This window comes from Pelophylax lessonae, assembly GCF_965119305.1.
Source record: "Pelophylax lessonae genome assembly, chromosome: 3".
Lineage (NCBI taxonomy): Eukaryota > Metazoa > Chordata > Amphibia > Anura > Ranidae > Pelophylax > Pelophylax lessonae.
In genome coordinates this window covers 546,910,196-546,930,232 of record NC_138770.1, presented here as the reverse complement: position 1 = coordinate 546,930,232, position 20,037 = coordinate 546,910,196, and the positions used below count along the sequence as shown (strand labels likewise).

General features: G+C 41.1%; 1 protein-coding gene across 1 annotated transcript in view; it reads left to right on the top strand.

Moving 5' to 3' along the window:
• FNDC1 (fibronectin type III domain containing 1) overlaps nt 1-20,037 on the top strand; it is a 304,707-nt gene that overhangs the window by 233,690 nt on the left and 50,980 nt on the right. The window contains exon 15 of the mRNA XM_082249137.1: nt 13,614-13,722. Within this exon, the coding sequence (XP_082105263.1) occupies nt 13,614-13,722 (109 nt within the window). The remainder of the gene's footprint in view (nt 1-13,613; nt 13,723-20,037) is intronic.

The window sequence follows — 20,037 nt, the reverse complement described above, 5'->3', positions numbered from 1 at the left end:
CAAAAAAAACCAAAAAAGCGTTTTGGGTTTAGTTATACTTTAATGCAACACTTTATTTCACAACTAAACACGAAAGCAAAATCATAATGTATCATGTTGCAGCACTGTATATTACTATGTTGCATTTGCAGTGAAAAAAAAAAGTACTGCATTCACTGTGCTTTGCCAGATTGCCAACTTCTTCTTTACAGTATATTGTGAGTGGTAGGACCACGGTTACAGTACCCAGCAAAAGAGAGGCACTACCTGCTGTCCAGACAAGCTACTTCTTTTCTGCTTTATTGTACCACCAATTCATAAATGCAAATAGTGTGTGCAGTATATCTTCTCCCACATGTTTCTATTACAAGGTTCTTTAAACACCTAATCTTAGGTTAACCCCAAAGTAAATTATATAAAGAATAAAAACACAAACCACAGCAGTAAGCGCATTCCAGAATCTAGGGTGGAATATTGTAAAAACAATTCTCAAGTGTGAAATAATGATCGTACTATGGCTTATACTACTTTTTCTTATAACAGATTTCTTTGAATACATACTTTCTAAATGAAACCCCAAAGTAAATTATATTGAGAAAAAAAAAACACAAATGTCAAACATCTGTTTTGATGGTATTGGGTCACAGTTGTAATAGAGTTTGTTTCCAGCTACTGCAGATGGGAGCTGGAGCAAGTCCAGATGTAAAGCACATGTCTACGATTGTGGCTAATACATCGGTTGGAGAGGAAATATAGATAACATAGAAGTTACTCCAAATGAATTTGCTAAAGAATATCTTGCAGTATTTACATGTGTAGCTACAAGTTAATTTACAATTGAATCAATGCATTATATGTTGTGCAAGCAGTACAGTTTGCCTCATTTGACTGATACTACATTTTAATATTTAGATCTTTTACTTAAAGCTTATGTAACTATGGCGTGTTACATCAAAACAGAAATACACAAACACAACTTTTTTGTGGTTCATTACATTTTTTTTTAATTTTCATAGACACATCATAGATTGCAAATAAGTCTTAGGATAGTAAAGAATATATCACAGAAATATTTGTGCAAAAAACAAGAATAGTAAAGTGACTAAATTGTATCAATGATAGTATTATCTAGCATCACGTTGCTCTTCAGTGAGTGCAGATATTCAGTGGCTTGGAAAACAAAGTCTCAGTATAGATAATATCCAGACATAGGGAAATATGGAATAGAATAAATCAAGGGGAGGGGGAAATGGGTGATGAACCCCAGGGATATATTTCCACTGCCCACACAGTGGAAATGGGCAGGGAAAAGACACCATAGAGAAATGCCTTACAGTGTATAACCGGTGAGCCAAGCAACTGAAGCAGAATATGAAAAACAAACACAGAAAAAGTTGCAAATAATTGGCTCAAACACAGGTATTGAAAAATTGAAAAATAGTACTTTATTGGAGGACAATAAAAGTAATGCATAAGTAGAGATGTACCGAACGGTTCGCCGGCGAACGGTTCCCGGCGAACTTCAAACGTTCGCGTTCGCCGCTGCGTGCGAACATATGCGATGTTCGGTCCGCCTCCTATACATCATCATTGAGGCAAACTTTGACCCTGAACATCACAGTCAGCAGACACATTCCAGGCCAATCAGCATACCTCCCTCCCACACCCTCCCACCTCCTATAAATAAGCAAGGGCAGCATCCATCTTAGATCATTTCTGTGTTACTGAGAGCAGGGAAAGTGCTGGTGCTGCTGCTGCTGTTATAGCTGGGGACAGTTCCCGGTCTTGTTAGCCAGTGTTCTTGGTACACTCCTGCTGTAAGGACAGCACCCCAAAAAGCCCTTCCTAGGGCTGGTATTTGAGGTTTTTTTTGGATATATATATATATATCTATTGTCCCCAAAAGCCCTTTTGAGGGCTGGTATTTGTGTAATTTTTTTTGTTCTGTGATATATATATATATATATATATATATATATATATATTGTCCCCAAAAGCCCTTTTGAGGGCTGGTATTTGTGTAATTTTTTTGTTCTGTGATATATATATATATATATATATATATATATATATATATTGTCCCCAAAAGCCCCTTTGAGGGCTGGTATTTGAGTATTTTTTTAATATATATCTATATATGTAGCATGTCCAGAACCAGAAAAAAAAGACCATATAGGTGTAAAAGGGGTTCCCACCATCCCTGCTCTACTGAAAAATTATCTTTTTTTTCTGGTTCTGGACATGCTACAGAGCTGAAACTTCACAGGTACACTTTTTAGACCCCCTAGACACTAAATCACACAAAAAAAGTTCTTAAAAATTGTCATTTTTGATAGAGAGCCAATTATTGGAAAACTTAAAAAAAAAAAAAAAAACTTAACAAAAAAAATTTCTTTGGATTTATTGTTTGGGGGGTCTAAAAGGTGTACCTGTGAAGTTTCAGCTCTGCAGCATGTCCAGAACCAGGAAAAAAAGATCATATAGGTGTAAAAGGGGTTCCCACCATCCCTGCTCTACTGAAAAATTATCTTTTTTTCTGGTTCTGGACATGCTACAGAGCTGAAACTTCACAAGTACACTTTTTAGACCCCCTAGACACTAAATCGCACAAAAAAAGTTCTTAAAAATTGTCATTTTTGATAGAGAGCCAATTATTGGAAAACTTAAAAAAAAAAAAAAAAAAAAACTTAAAAAAAAAAATGTATTTGGATTTATTGTCTGGGGGGTCTAAAAAGTGTACCTGTGAAGTTTCAGCTCTGTAGCATGTCCAGAACCAGAACAAAAAATAGAATCAGGGCTAGGGTTAGGGTTAGGGTTAGGGTTAGGGCTAGGGTTAGGGTCAGGGCTAAGGTTAGGGTTATTTTTAGTGCTTAGGGTTAGAGTTAGAGGGGTAGGGGTAGGGCTACTAACTCTAACCCTAAGTATCTCACCGTAACCCTAACCCTAGCCCCTAACACTAAACCTAACCCTAACCCTCTAACCTTAACCCTAACCCTCTAAGCCTAGCCATAAAAATAACCCTAACCCTAAACCTAACCCTAACCCTAACCCTAACCCTAGCCCTAACCCTAACCCTAGCCCTAACCCTAACCCTAACCCTAACCCTAATTCGTAATTTTTTCTGGTTCCGGACATGCTACAGAGCTGAAACTTCACAGGTACACTTTTTAGACCCCCCCAGATGCTAAATCCAAAGAAATTTATTTTTATTTTTTTTAATTTTCTAATAATTGGCTCTCTATCAAAAAATTAAAATTTTTAAGAACTTTTTTTGTGTGATCCCTCTCCGGCATGCCACAGTCCAGGTGTTTGTCCCCTTGAAACAACTTTTCCATTACTATTGTGGCCAGAAAGAGTCCCTGTGGGTTTTAAAATTCGCCTGCCTATTAAAGTCTATGGCGGTTCGCAATGTTCGCCGGTTCGCGAACATTCGCCGATGTTCGCGTTCGCCGTTCGCGAACAGCGAATTTTATGTTCGCGACATCACTATGCATAAGATGCAATAAAAGAAAAATGGAACAAACCAAATTGAAAAAGACATGTTCATGGGCCCACGAGCTGCAAAACAGTAATAAATGTGTCCCGACTCTTCAAAACACGTTGGTAATGCCTCACTGGCCCCGCCCCCCAACCCCAAACCCACCCCACCACGCACCCCGAAAACCTGCTTGCAAACAAACAATTGCTCTCATGAGAAACTATCAAAAAGAGTGAAAATGGTATGATGCCTCTTATGAAAGAGGAATAGTTCCAAAATGACAAATAATGCAAACAGGACAGTTCAAAAATCTAAAGAAATCTGAAGCCTGAAATCTTGATATCCAGATATTTGGAGACACCTGGGCTCCGCAATCCATCTATAATGTCTCTCAACACTTGGGGTAAAACATGATAGTGATATCATCAGATGGCATCTGGGGATTTGAGTAAGACTTGAAAGAGACAACACATAAATCTTCAGGCTTTAGCAAGAAGCATGCAGGCACAGCAGTGACATGACCTCAAATACTCTACTCATCCCATAAATCTGGCATTTTGGATGAAGGGATCAGGGTTCCACTTAGAAGCAGGAGGGTATAAAACATAGTCCAGATAGATAGCTAACTTTGGAGACTGTATTCCTCATTGGCTCATGTTGGAGTGGAGGCTTAAAGTCCTTTGCCAGATATAGAGGTGATGAGGAGGAGGTCAAACAGCAATTGCATGTGAAGCGTGTGAAGAATATAAAGCAATTTGTAGCATTAGAGCACAGTCTCGGCCATTGCTAATAAGCCATTTCAGAGTGTCTCAACATAACTCACATAAACTTGATCCAGGTGTCACCCATGATGCAGAGTATCTAAAGTAAGGATGATGCCCCAGTGTGAAGGAGGAAGCTGTGCCAGGGTCGTGTATTGCAACGGCAACGGCAATGGTAGCAGCGTTGGCGGTGGAGTGTTGGTCCGGGCGGGAGGCGGGAGCGGAGCCGGGGGCGAAGCCGCATGTGACGTCAACGCGTTTAACGTGACCCAGCATGCTTCATCAGGACGTGCATATGGAATAGAGGGGAGAGAAAGGGGGTAGTTGGCATTAGAGGAAAGAAGAGGGGGGAGGAAGAAAAAAAAATTCAGGAGCTCAGCCATCTAGCCCAACCTACAAGCCAAACAGGCTTGCTTTAAGAGGTATTTCCTCTCTTTATCAGTGTAGTCAAAATGAAAAAAACTGCTGACCAAAATTGCTGAACTAGAGGGCAAGCCCACCATATACACTACTCAAAAAAAATTAAAGGAACACATTTTAATCAGAGTCAATGAATCAAGTCAAGTCAATGCATCAAGTCACAGGTGGAAGCCAATTCAATTTATTTCCCTATTCATCTTTTCTGACTGTTTTGCACTTTTGACTAGTTTTGCACTTGGCTAGGGTCAGTGTTACTATTGGTAGCATGAGGCGATACCTGGACCCTATAAAGGTTGCACAGGCAGTCCAACTCCTTCAGGATGACACATCAGTGCGTGTCATTGCCGGAAGGTTTGCTGTGTCTCCCAACACAGTCTCCAGAGCATAAAGGAGTTTCTAGGGAACAGGCAGTTACTCTAGGAGAGCTGTAAAGGGTCATAGAAGGTCCTTAACCCATAAGCAGGATCAGTATCTGCTCCATTGTGCAAGGAGAAACCGGATGAGCACTGCAATAGCCGTACAAAATTACCTCCAGCAGGCCGCTGGTGTGAATGTCTCTGACCAAACAATCAGAAACAGACTTCATAAGAGTGGCCAGAGGGCCTGACATCTTCTAGTGGTCCCTGTGCTCACTGCCCAGGACCATGGAGCTCTATTTGCATTTGCCATTAAACTCCAGAACTGGCCGGCCTGCCACTGGCGCCCTGTGCTTTTTACAGATGAGAGCAGGTTTACCCTGAGCACATGTGACAGACATGAAAGGGTCTGGAGAAGCCGTGGAGAACATTATGCTGCCTGTAACATCGTTCAGCATAACCGGTTTGGTGGTGGGTCAGTGATGGTCTAGGGAGGCATATCAATGGAGGGATGCACAGACCTCTACAAGCTAGACGATGGTACCCTGACTGCCATTAGGTATTAGAATGAAATCCTTGGACCTATTGTCAGACCCTACACTGTTACAGTGGGCCCTGGGTTCCTCCTGGTGCATGACAATGCCTGGCCTCATGTGGTGAGAGTATACAAACAGTTTCTGGAGGATGAAGGAATTGATACTATTGAATGGCCCCCACACTCGCCTGACCTAAATCTAATAGGACACCTCTGGGACATAATGTTTCAGTCCATCCAACACTGCCAGGTTGCACCACAATCTGTTCAGGAGCTCAGTAATGCCCTGGTCCAGATCTGGGAGGAAACACCCCAGGACTACATCCGTCATCTCATTAGGAGCATGTCCCAATATTGTCAGGCATGCATACAATCACGTGGGGGCTAAACAAATTATTGAGTACCATTTTGAGTTGCTGCAATGAAATTTCAGCAAAATAGACTAGCCTGCTGCATCATTTTTTCACTTTGATTTTTAGGGTGCCTTTGAAATCAGCCCTCTGTAGGTTGATCATTTTCATTTCCATCAAACAATATGGCATCCTTTCGCTCCTAACACCCACATTACCCAGTCCAAATTAGTATTGATATCCAGCATGAGATTTTTCCCTATTGAGATCTGATGTGTTTTCAAGGTGTTCCTTTAATTTTTTTGAGCAGTGTATAAAAAGGTTCTCACTTGTCCACAACCTCAGGAACAGGTGTGGTGATAACTAGGAACAGATCGCTCAACTCTAACTGGCCCGAAATACCTATAATTCAAGACCTTATAGTTTGTTTCTCTTGCAAGCACATTAAAAGAGCAAGAATTTACACTGTGTCCTATATATGGGACCAATCAGCTGTTTCCGGGTCTATTCCAAGGTCTTTCACCCACTGATGTCTGTAAATCAAGTGTTGGGACGTGAGTGGGGTGAGTAGCATGGTATAAATAAGTGATATCATTCCTGGGGAATGCGGGTCCTTACTAAAACTAGAGTTTTGCTTATTTTGCACATGTGTATGGTAATTGGTAAATTATGCATAAGTAGCACTGTACTTTTTTGATATATATAAATGTGTGGGTCCTTACTATACCTTCGTTCAAATGGAGACATCGGAGACAAAAGCAATGAACCATCCGGGAACTTGATATAATGTTCAATTTTAAGATATTGATATGATTCTGAGAATTAGAGAATGTATTACCTTTGATAAATTGTGAGACTTGAGTCACCCCATCTTAGACCACATCTAAAAGCAGGACGAGAAATGCAAAGCACAACTAAAAGCTGGTTTATAAAGGAATGACATGAGAGGTTTAATCAGAGATTGTAAATCCACAGAGTATTTATCAGCATAGTATGTCTTAAAATGGGATTGAGAATTTGCAGCCTGATAGGTGCTTAATAATAATTTGAGCTCTGTAGTTCCAACCCACCTGTCTCTGCATAGACCTGTGAATGCGTGAAGAGACCGCAAGTGGGAGAACTCAGAGATAATATCATAGCTTAGGAAGAAAAGTTACTGTGATTGCAGCCACTCCCAAATCAAAAAAGAGGAAATATCTTCCAGGCTACTAAAAGTGACCATAGGTGATGTAATAAAGATGGTTAAATAGCTGAATAAGGGTGTTCTTTGAGATTGAGTGAAATTCCCAAATAAGAAAGAGTGGTCGGGGCCCATGGAAAAGAAAGATGGTCAACCATATTTTGAGGCAATGAAATATTAAGAGCCTTAAACTTGGCTGTATTACCTTTTGAGGCCTGAAACCACCACACATTTTCATAGTAAGGCCAATAAATTTGAAAGGAGGGTAATAGGATTAGTAGTATGTAGGAAAACATCATCGACAAGAATGTTAGGTTTGTGAGGTACTCCTGCCATAGGGATTATTTCTAATCAGAAGAGCAAAAGTGTCAAGCATCTGTGGTAGTGAGCCCTTGTATATCGCCAGCTCGGAGTTCACCAGGGCACAGTGTCAAAGCCCCAGCCGGCTTCTTCACCAGGGCCCCTAATGGTGGGGACTTGCTGCAAGCTGGAACCAGGGTGCAGAGACCACTTGTGTGTGCAGAGTACAAACAGCAGGAGACAACAGGAAATCCAGGAGACCAGTCGAAGTGTTAGTCATAGTCTTTAAATAAAATGCTATTTTAGTTTTAGTCCCATTTTAGTCATCGTATTTTAGTCGACTAAAATCACCAGTACATTTTAGTAGAATAAAATATTTTAAGCCAAATAAAATCCAATGTGTTTAGTTAAATTTGAATGCATTATTTAAGCATTTCTATAGAATTTACAAACTTATTGTATACTCCTGGAGTAAAAAAAATCTAATATCATGTTATTATTTATGGTATTAAGGTTTAAACAAACTCACAGATACAGATTTAGCCACTCTGGACGGTCTGAGGAGGCCTGTAATGCTGCACAGTGCTCTGGATGGTGGTCTGAGGAGGCCTATAATGCTGTAGAGGATTCTGGATGGTGGTCTGAGGAGGCCTGTAGTGCTGCAGAGTGTTCTGGACAGTGGTCTCAGGTCTGAGGGATGGCTTGTAATTCACAGTGCTCTGGATGCCATCATGCTGATTGGTCACTGGTCAGAGGAGGTCTGTAATGCTGCACAGTGCCGGATGGTTGTTTCAGATCTGAGGGATGGCCTGTAATGCACAGTGCACTGAATGCCACTGCCAGTGGTCAGAGGAGGTCTGTAATGCACACACAGTGCTCTGGACAGACTATGGTCTGAGGGGGGCCTCACCTAAGGGCCTGCTGTAATTGTAATGTACACTATACACTCACAGTGAGTGGTCTATCTGCTCTCTGCTCTGGACATAGGCAGTCATTGTGAGTCGGGACTCGGGTGTGGGACTCTCATTGAGACTCTGGAGACCTGGCTGTAATGCACAGTGCTGCTCTGGGAGTCATACTTATCACGGTGTGAGACTCAGAGGCCTGTAATGCTGGCTGCACACAGTCACTTTTTGCTGGGAGTGAAAGCAGGCGGAGCTTCATGGAAACCGGAAGTTACTTCATGAAGGTAAATGTCCCTGCTTCACATTTTCATTTCATTTTTGTTCAATAATGAAAACAGAATTGATTTTCATCATAGTTTTCATCAGTGGACTAAAACCTGCTGTACTTTTCATTAGTTTTTGTCACTGTAAAAATGGCGCTGACGAAAATAATATTGACGGAAATGTTTTTGTTGACAAAATTAACACTGGATGGAAGGGAAGGTAATAAAAGCCCAAAGAATAGCAGGCGACGCCCATAGGTGAGCACAGCCAAACCACACATGTGAAAGGAATCAGGGTAGGAAAAGCACTGCAGCAAGGAGATAATAATACACAGGTAGGAAACTGTAGGCTAGCTTTTAACAAAGAGTCTCAATAAGAATAGTGAGTAGGAGAAGTGGGCACCCCTGCAGAGTCCCATGCCTAATAGGAAAATACGTGGATTTGAAACTGGAATATTTTACGATGCATGTTAAAAAAATAAAAACAAAAAAGTGCCACGCAAAACAATTGGGAAAAATAAATGATGAACAATCTAAATCCAAAATATGTGTGCAATTAATGCAAGGTGCAATAGTGCTTAACCACTTAAGCCCCGGAAGATTTTACCCCCATTCCGACCAGGGGGTATTTTGCGATTCGGCACTGCGTGAATTTAACGCACAATTGCGCGGTCGTGCGACGCTGTACCTAAACGAATTTGACGTCCTTTTTTTCCCACAAACAGAGCTTTCTTTTGGTGGTATTTAATCACCTGTGCGATTTTTTGATCACGCGCTATAAACAAAAAAAGAGCGTCAATTTTGCAAAAATAGCAATATTTTTCACATTTTTTTATATGAAATTCCCCCCAAAAAAAATGTAAAAATCAAAATTTTTAAAAATTTTCGGCCAATTTGTTTTATGCTACCTATGTTTGGTAAAAAAAATCGCAAAAAGCGTATTTTGATTGGTTTGCGCAAAAGTTATCGCGTTTACTAACAAAGGGAAAGATTTTTGTCATTTTTGTTGTTTTTTTTTTTAACGCGTAATGGCGGCGATCTGCAATTTTTTTTGCGGTACTGCGACATTGCGGCGGACAGATCGGACCCTTGACTGACATTTTTGACACTTTTGGGGTTACCAGTGACATTTCTACAGTAATCAGTGCTATACATATGCACTGTTACTGTAAAAATACACTGGTAGTGAAGGGGTTAACTTTATTTGGAAGGGAGGGGCTGTGTGTGTCCCTAGGGGCGTGGTTTCTACTGTGATTGGCTGTGGCTCTAGCTGTAAGGACACTGATCAACGGATCTACATACCAGATCCGTTTTATCAGTGTCTTTGCAGCGAGGAGAATGACAGGCAGTTTGTTTACACAAGCTGCCTGACATTCTCCCTCTCCCCCGCCGATCGCCGAGTGGCCGGCGGACATCGGGTCCGCTGGTCACACGCGCGGGGGGGTCCGTGACCACGCGGGAGCGGGAGCGCGCCTCCGGGGGCGCGCGCTCGCTCCCTAGACCCTCACAAGCAAGCAACGTAGCCCTACGTTAGTTTGCCTGTGAGGGGCTGACCGCCGACGTAGATAGTCGTGCGGCGGTCGGCAAGTGGTTAATATAGCAAGTGTGGATCAATGAAAGAGATAAGGATTATAAACAATATACACAATGATGAGAATAAGGTGCGAATTGTGTACGCATCAATAGTAACGGATATGACCATAAATCATGCACACCAAAATAAGTGAATGAAAATACAAATAAATATAATGTAAACAATAGCCACTCTATAAACAATAATATTAAGTGCTGAGTGTGCAGAAGTAAGCACAATTAAATATAGCTGTATAAAACCAAGTGAATAAACGGCGACTGTGACTAAGCAGATATAAACAACTATCGCTTAATTAAAGTGCTGATGGTGTTTTCCCGTTGTATAAATATATATTGCACTTTCCAGAGGTGCACTCTATCAAGTCCGCTGTGAGTGATCCAATGATATCCTTTGCAGTGACAAGTGCCTTCACCTCTCCACCCTATATGACTGGGTCCTCACCTCCGCTCCTGTGACCCAGCGGCTAAGCATAGGTCTAAAAGCTCAATATGCCCCTCAAGGGCCACCTTTCCTGGAGCCACGGAGTATGCGTCAGCCCCTCAGTAAAGCGTCACTCTCTGGATAAAACCCGTCATGGAAATCGGTAGTTGTAACATGAAAGAAAGGGGGAGTTGAATAGTGCTTATACCTCTTTAAATTTATTCAAAATAAAAAACATGTAGACAGGTACTCACATTTAAAAGGTGCTTACAGTGCACCAAACTAAAAATCAGCGTGTGTGATGGTAACCAAGGCAGAAGTGGAAGATCTGTAAAAGCTGCTCCTGTATTTCCTGGATACAGCAGAGAACTGTTCGGGCCCCTCCCCTACGTGTGGCGACACAGGGTCACGTGTCTTCCTCAGGGGGAAGACTGACTATGAGACTACTATGCATGTACATAGAAATATAAACAAAAGGTCCAAGTATAACAATTATTATACCTCCACACTCGGGGGGGGGGGGGGGGGCGTGTTAACCGCCGTGTGTGATGGCCGCTTGATCCAGGAGCTCCTGTGACTGTCCGGGAATACTTCACATCTACGGCCCATCTACACCCTGCCACTGACTCTGCATACCTCCCTTGCTGCAGCCGAACCCCTGCTGTATCATCGCGGGATGAGAAGGTATGTACAAAACAACAAGAATAAAGTACAAAACAGAAACAAGACATTGTCTCAATGCCAAATAATTTTACATGCTATTATTAAGGTAGACTTAACAGGTAGCATGTTCCCATATGGGAACTCCTCTGCACAAAAATGGGTTTAAATAAAATGAAGAAAAAGGATGTTTATTAGATTGAGTCAAGATGAAGCATGTGAAATGGAAAAAAAAAAACAAAAAAACAAAACAAATGGTGGCGGGAGAAGAGGAAATAGAGAAGAGAAGAAAAGGAGAATATATAGAAAAGAAAGGAGAGTCCTAGGGGAGGGAGAAGGAGAAAGGGAGAGGAGGGTTCCTGCTGGGCTGGACTTCCAACCCCGTAAAAGCAGACAGCTACAAATAAAGGAGGGAATGGGCAAGATTCAAGCGATTAATGTAGTCCACCCATAGGGTCCAGACCTTCAGAAATTTAGCGTGGATGTCGTTAAGTATGGTGGTAAGCTTCTTATGCTTCTTATTCTTATTCTTAGTCTCTGTTTCACTTCAGCAAAATGAATGGTTTCTTCCAAACTTTGGCCAATGTTTGTCTACTACTCTTTATACATTTTACTACTCTTTACACTGTTTTACAAAAAAAAAAAATACATTTTTTGTGTTGCTTTCAAACCAGTGCAGAATACTTTAACTATATATGTATATAAAAGTATGTGGTAGTATGAAATAGAAATTCTTTGTTCCAGCATTTCTTTACTGTATACCACACTGGTTGTCTGGTTCTCATTCATGTTTTACACATATGAAAGCATCAGAAGTTACCTTTTATAGATCACAAGAATAGGGTGCTGTTCAGAAGGTCATCCACAATATGGACTTTGTTAAAAGGGACAGACAATATTTATAAACCATAAGAAAAGCATTACAAAACATTTTCCAGATGCCTTATTTTTTTATGGAGTCAGTTAAAGGCTTCCTGGTTGATATTGTGTTATCACTTATACATACCTTTATTTTCTTACTACATTACTAGTATTTTAAAAGCTATTTTCAAAATGATACTTGTGCAGTTATTCACAGACAGTATTTAAATGTCCTTAAACTAAATTTCAGAGGAAAACATATAATCTTCATGCAAATAACCTAGTTATGCCCAGCATAATATAATACACTATAAGAACATTTTTAAGTAAGCATAATAATGTGTATTTAACACCCCCCCCCAAAAAAAAAATGTTTTTTTTTTTTATTTCGCAGCTTACCAGCTTACCAACCTTAGATGTAGTGGCTGTATTCGTTTTGTTTTGTTTTTTCCTCCTTTTTTTTTTTTTTTTATCCATGGATCCTGTTAATAACATACAACCTGTCCTAGAATGTGACAATAATCAATTTACTGCATTGTATCTATGGAGGAGCAGCATTGTCATTCTAGGCTTCTTTCCTGATTTGGACTGCAAACACCTCCCCCTTCTCCACATCACCATTAAATAAGGAAGAGGTGTTTTACAATTCTCACAAAATAGTTGGGAAAACTGATTTGATTGTTTGAGGTACTGTATCAGTGCATTGCACACAAAGTTTAAATGACTCTGGAATTTCAGTAGAATCAACAGTTTTTTTCTGTACTTGTGAAAAATGGACTTAGTCTGGAAAAAAAAAAATGAATGCAGCAGCCACATCTAAGGACTAGTAAATTGCAATAGATCACATTTTTTTTTTTTTTTTTTAGTTTTTAGATATTCTTTAACGAAAATATGTGATTTTAAAGTCATTTTAAAAAAACATTTGATTCATTTATTTTCATGTGTAAAGCTAAATTATGATATAACTCTCAACCTTTCAAAATAAAAGACACACAGAAACCGTCCCAATTTATATAATAACTCAACAAAACTGACCATTTTTGGATATACTATACCCACTTTTGACAAATCCCTCCCTTTACTTTTCTGAACAATTGGCATATTGGAAGTGGTTATTTAGGGAAGATATGACTATGTTCAAGTCATCACATAAAAGAGTTAACACAAAGACCATAGTATTAAACCATCAATAGAGTTGATGTGAACAGAAAACAACTTTGGTATCTTTTCCAAATTGACATAAGGGAATACCACAAGGGAGGGAATGGGAATGGAGGGACTTCTTGATACCCAGAAAACTGTTAGGAACACAAAGACCACCAATTCACACTATACTTGCAATTGTAATAATTTATTCTGCATTTCACTCAAAAAACATAGAGCTGGATTAAGTCAATTTTCATTGCTTGCTATCATGAAAACAAACTCTAACTTTTCTTCAAGAGTGTTAATGTCTAATATTGAACATCAGTTTTTGTAGATATGTTGCATTAGCAATACATTATAATTAGCAAAATCAAAAACATTCATAATATATTTTTAATTTTGCAGGATATTTGGTTTACAGTGCATCTTATGATGATTATTTGAAAAATAAGTGGGCAACAAGGACAGCAGGAGGGACAAATTTACCCATTGAAAACTTGAAACCGAACACAAGGTATGATGCTGTTATTTTCATAGAAAGCAATCTAAATAGCACATATTTAGAAGTGCAAAATGATTACTCAATATAAAGTTTTAAGGAAATGCGAAATGAATACTAAAAATAAAGCTAATTAATTTAGGGCCTAAAAAACATATCACGATCAGTTGTTATTTATACCATATATATAGTTACATAGTTACATAGTAGGTGAGGTTGAATAAAGACAATAGTCCATCCAGTTCAACCTGTGTAGGTGTGTGTGGCTGTACTCATCTCACATACCCCTGAATGTTCTGATCCTTGAGATGTAAGTCTAAGAGTCTTTTGAAAGCCACCATACTACCCGCAGAAACCACCTCTTGTGGTAGAGAATTCCACAATCTTGTAGCCCTAACAGTAAAGAACCCCCCACGTTGCCTGTGGTTAAAACGCTTCTCCTCTAATCGCATTGTATGCCCTCGAGTCCTCATGCAATCCCTTCGAATGAACAGCTTTTTTTCTAAGCTGGGATCCCCATTAAGATATTTATAAATTGCTATCATGTCCCCCCTCAGACGTCTCTTCTCCAGGGAGAATAAATCGAGCGATTGTAGACGCTCTTCATAGTCAAGGTCCTCCAATCCCCTAATTAGTTTAGTTGCCCTTCTCTGGACTCTCTCCAGCTCCAACACATCCCTCCTGAGGACTGGCGACTAGTGTTGAGCGAACACGGACTGTATTATTCGTGTTCGTACCGAATAATTGGATTTTTTGTACCCGAACACGGACACGGACACTTTACTGTATGTTCGGGTAAAAATCCGTGTTCGGTCGTTTTATTTCCGGGTTTTGCATGCTTTGGCGCTCTTTTCATGGCGGGCTTTCAACAGCCAATCAACAATCGTTTAACTGGTGTGCCTTAAGCCATCCCAGCCATGCCTGCAAATGTCTCAGTAGCTGTGATTGGCCGTCTGAAGCATGTGACCAAGTCTTTATAAGTTCGAGGCAGCCGCAGCGGCGTCATTATGCTGCTTAGATTCAGGGACAGAGCACACATCAACGTGCTGGCTGCTGATTAGGGAAAGATAGGCAGGAAAAAACCATTTGTGTCCGGATAGAATTGAGGGACAGGTCGGAGTGTTTAGGCAGGGCGAGTTGTAGGCATTTTAGGGATAGAGTCTGCTGAATTATAGGGTCAGTGTCTTCTACAAACTACAATCGATATTGCTGTGTGGGGGGTGGGGTCTGCACTCAATCCTGATCTACGATCTCTTCTCAATCCTGTTAGGGACAGAGTCTGCTGAATTTTAGGGAAACTGTGTTCTACAAACTACAATCGATATTGCTGTGTGGTGTGGGATTGGAGATAGGCAGGTGTCAGTGATCCACATCCATTTTTCTGTGTGTGAGCTGCAGTGAACACAATCTTTTTGGGCTGCAGTGAACACAATCTTTTTGGGCTGCAGTGAACACAATCTTTTTGGGCTGCAGTGAACACAATCTTTTTGGGGTGCAGTGAACAAAATCTTTTTGGGGTGCAGTGAACACAATCCTTTTTGGTGTGCAGTGAACACAATCTTTGTGGGGTGCAGTGAACAAAATCCTTTGTGGGGTGCAGTGAACACAATCTTTTTGGGGTGCAGTGAACAAAATCCTTTTTGGGGTGCAGTGAACAACATCCTTTTTGGGGTGCAGTGAACACAATCTTTTTGGGGTGCAGTGAACAAAATCCTTTGTGGGGTGCAGTGAACACAATCTTTTTGGGGTGCAGTGAACACAATCTTTTTGGGGTGGAGTGAACAACATCCTTTTTGGGGTGCAGTGAACAAAATCCTTTTTGGGGTGCAGTGAACAAAATCATTTTTGGGGTGCAGTGAACACAATCTTTTTGGGGTGCAGTGAACACAATCTTTGTGGGGTGCAGTGAACACAATCTTTTTGGGGTGGAGTGAACAACATCCTTTTTGGGGTGCAGTGAACAACATCCTTTTTGGGGTGCAGTGAACACAATCTTTTTGGGGTGCAGTGAACACAATCTTTGTGGGGTACAGTGAACAGAATCTTTGTGGGGTGCAGTGAACACAATCTTTGGGGGGTACAGTGAACACAATCTTTGTGAGGTGCAGTGAACACAATCTTTGTGGGGTGCAGTGAACACAATCATTGTGGGGTGCAGTGAACTCAATCTTTGTGGGGTACAGTGAACACAATCTCATACTTCTGAAGGTTTGAGGGTGCTGCCTGTTCCATACTCCCCCTACTCCTCATCTAGCCTTTTAGGGGTACAAACAATAGTAATTGGGGCCTAGTGTGGTTGTGTACGTGTGATATACATACACTTTTTTGGGATCATATTTTCTATTCCGCTATTTAATCAAAAACCTTTGGGGATCAGTTAAATTGGGGGATAGTCTGTGTTGGTACGTGTGAGAGAGATCCACCTTTCCAAGTTGTTGGGGTTCATCTCATACTTCTGAAGGTTTGAGGGTGCTGCCTGTTCCATACTCCCCCTACTCCTAGCCTTTTAGGGGTACAAACAATAGTAATTGGGGCCTAGTGTGGTTGTGTACGTGTGATATACATACACTTTTTTGGGATCATATTTTCTATTCCGCTATTTAATCAAAAACCTTTGGGGATCAGTTAAATTGGGGGATAGTCTGTGTTGGTACGTGTGAGAGAGATCCACCTTTCCAAGTTGTTGGGGTTCATCTCATACTTCTGAAGGTTTGAGGGTGCTGCCTGTTCCATACTCCCCCCTACTCCTAGCCTTTTAGGGGTACAAACAATAGTAATTGGGGCCTAGTGTGGTTGTGTACGTGTGATATACATACACTTTTTTGGGATCATATTTTCTATTCCGCTATTTAATCAAAAACCTTTGGGGATCAGTTAAATTGGGGGATAGTCTGTGTTGGTACGTGTGAGAGAGATCCACCTTTCCAAGTTGTTGGGGTTCATCTCATACTTCTGAAGGTTTGAGGGTGCTGCCTGTTCCATACTCCCCCTACTCCTAGCCTTTTAGGGGTACAAACAATAGTAATTGGGGCCTAGTGTGGTTGTGTACGTGTGATATACATACACTTTTTTGGGATCATATTTTCTATTCCGCTATTTAATCAAAAACCTTTGGGGATCAGTTAAATTGGGGGATAGTCTGTGTTGGTACGTGTGAGAGAGATCCACCTTTCCAAGTTGTTGGGGTTCATCTCATACTTCTGAAGGTTTGAGGGTGCTGCCTGTTCCATACTCCCCCTACTCCTAGCCTTTTAGGGGTACAAACAATAGTAATTGGGGCCTAGTGTGGTTGTGTACGTGTGATATACATACACTTTTTTGGGATCATATTTTCTATTCCGCTATTTAATCAAAAACCTTTGGGGATCAGTTAAATTGGGGGATAGTCTGTGTTGGTACGTGTGAGAGAGATCCACCTTTCCAAGTTGTTGGGGTTCATCTCATACTTCTGAAGGTTTGAGGGTGCTGCCTGTTCCATACTCCCCCTACTCCTAGCCTTTTAGGGGTACAAACAATAGTAATTGGGGCCTAGTGTGGTTGTGTACGTGTGATATACATACACTTTTTTGGGATCATATTTTCTATTCCGCTATTTAATCAAAAACCTTTGGGGATCAGTTAAATTGGGGGATAGTCTGTGTTGGTACGTGTGAGAGAGATCCACCTTTCCAAGTTGTTGGGGTTCATCTCATACTTCTGAAGGTTTGAGGGTGCTGCCTGTTCCATACTCCCCCTACTCCTAGCCTTTTAGGGGTACAAACAATAGTAATTGGGGCCTAGTGTGGTTGTGTACGTGTGATATACATACACTTTTTTGGGATCATATTTTCTATTCCGCTATTTAATCAAAAACCTTTGGGGATCAGTTAAATTGGGGGATAGTCTGTGTTGGTACGTGTGAGAGAGATCCACCTTTCCAAGTTGTTGGGGTTCATCTCATACTTCTGAAGGTTTGAGGGTGCTGCCTGTTCCATACTCCCCCTACTCCTAGCCTTTTAGGGGTACAAACAATAGTAATTGGGGCCTAGTGTGGTTGTGTACGTGTGATATACATACACTTTTTTGGGATCATATTTTCTATTCCGCTATTTAATCAAAAACCTTTGGGGATCAGTTAAATTGGGGGATAGTCTGTGTTGGTACGTGTGAGAGAGATCCACCTTTCCAAGTTGTTGGGGTTCATCTCATACTTCTGAAGGTTTGAGGGTGCTGCCTGTTCCATACTCCCCCTACTCCTAGCCTTTTAGGGGTACAAACAATAGTAATTGGGGCCTAGTGTGGTTGTGTACGTGTGATATACATACACTTTTTTGGGATCATATTTTCTATTCCGCTATTTAATCAAAAACCTTTGGGGATCAGTTAAATTGGGGGATAGTCTGTGTTGGTACGTGTGAGAGAGATCCACCTTTCCAAGTTGTTGGGGTTCATCTCATACTTCTGAAGGTTTGAGGGTGCTGCCTGTTTCATACTCCCCCTACTCCTAGCCTTTTAGGGGTACAAACAATAGTAATTGGGGCCTAGTGTGGTTGTGTACGTGTGATATACATACACTTTTTTTGGATCATATTTTCTATTCCGCTATTTAATCAAAAACCTTTGGGGATCAGTTAAATTGGGGGATAGTCTGTGTTGGTACGTGTGAGAGAGATCCACCTTTCCAAGTTGTTGGGGTTCATCTCATACTTCTGAAGGTTTGAGGGTGCTGCCTGTTCCATACTCCCCCTACTCCTCATCTAGCCTTTTAGGGGTACAAACAATAGTAATTGGGGCCCAGTGTGGTTGTGTACGTGTGATATACATACACTTTTTTGGGATCATATTTTCTATTCCGCTATTTAATCAAAAACCTTTGGGGATCAGTTAAATTGGGGGATAGTCTGTGTCGGTACGTGTGAGAGAGATCCACCTTTCCAAGTTGTTGGGGTTCATCTCATACTTCTGAAGGTTTGAGGGTGCTGCCTGTTCCATACCCCCCCTACTCCTCATCTAGCCTTTTAGGGGTACAAACAATAGTAATTGGGGCCTAGTGTGGTTGTGTACGTGCGAGATACATACACTTTTTTTGATCATATTTCCTATTCCGCTATTCAATAAAAACCTTTGAGGATCAATTGAATTGCGGGATAGTCTGTGTCGGTACGTGTGAGAGAGATCCACCTTTCCAAGTTGTTGGGGTTCATCTCATACTTCTGAAGGTTTGAGGGTGCTGCCTGTTCCATACTCCCCCTACTCCTCATCTAGCCTTTTAGGGGTACAAACAATAGTAATTGGGGCCCAGTGTGGTTGTGTACGTGTGATATACATACACTTTTTTGGGATCATATTTTCTATTCCGCTATTTAATCAAAAACCTTTGGGGATCAGTTAAATTGGGGGATAGTCTGTGTCGGTACGTGTGAGAGAGATCCACCTTTCCAAGTTGTTGGGGTTCATCTCATACTTCTGAAGGTTTGAGGGTGCTGCCTGTTCCATACCCCCCCTACTCCTCATCTAGCCTTTTAGGGGTACAAACAATAGTAATTGGGGCCTAGTGTGGTTGTGTACGTGCGAGATACATACACTTTTTTTGATCATATTTCCTATTCCGCTATTCAATAAAAACCTTTGAGGATCAATTGAATTGCGGGATAGTCTGTGTCGGTACGTGTGAGAGAGATCCACCTTTCCAAGTTGTTGGGGTTCATCTCATACTTCTGAAGGTTTGAGGGTGCTGCCTGTTCCATACTCCCCCTACTCCTCATCTAGCCTTTTAGGGGTACAAACAATAGTAATTGGGGCCTAGTGTGGTTGTGTACGTGTGATATACATACACTTTTTTTGGATCATATTTTCTATTCCGCTATTTAATCAAAAACCTTTGGGGATCAGTTAAATTGGGGGATAGTCTGTGTTGGTACGTGTGAGAGAGATCCACCTTTCCAAGTTGTTGGGGTTCATCTCATACTTCTGAAGGTTTGAGGGTGCTGCCTGTTCCATACTCCCCCTACTCCTCATCTAGCCTTTTAGGGGTACAAACAATAGTAATTGGGGCCCAGTGTGGTTGTGTACGTGTGATATACATACACTTTTTTGGGATCATATTTTCTATTCCGCTATTTAATCAAAAACCTTTGGGGATCAGTTAAATTGGGGGATAGTCTGTGTCGGTACGTGTGAGAGAGATCCACCTTTCCAAGTTGTTGGGGTTCATCTCATACTTCTGAAGGTTTGAGGGTGCTGCCTGTTCCATACCCCCCCTACTCCTCATCTAGCCTTTTAGGGGTACAAACAATAGTAATTGGGGCCCAGTGTGGTTGTGTACGTGTGATATACATACACTTTTTTGGG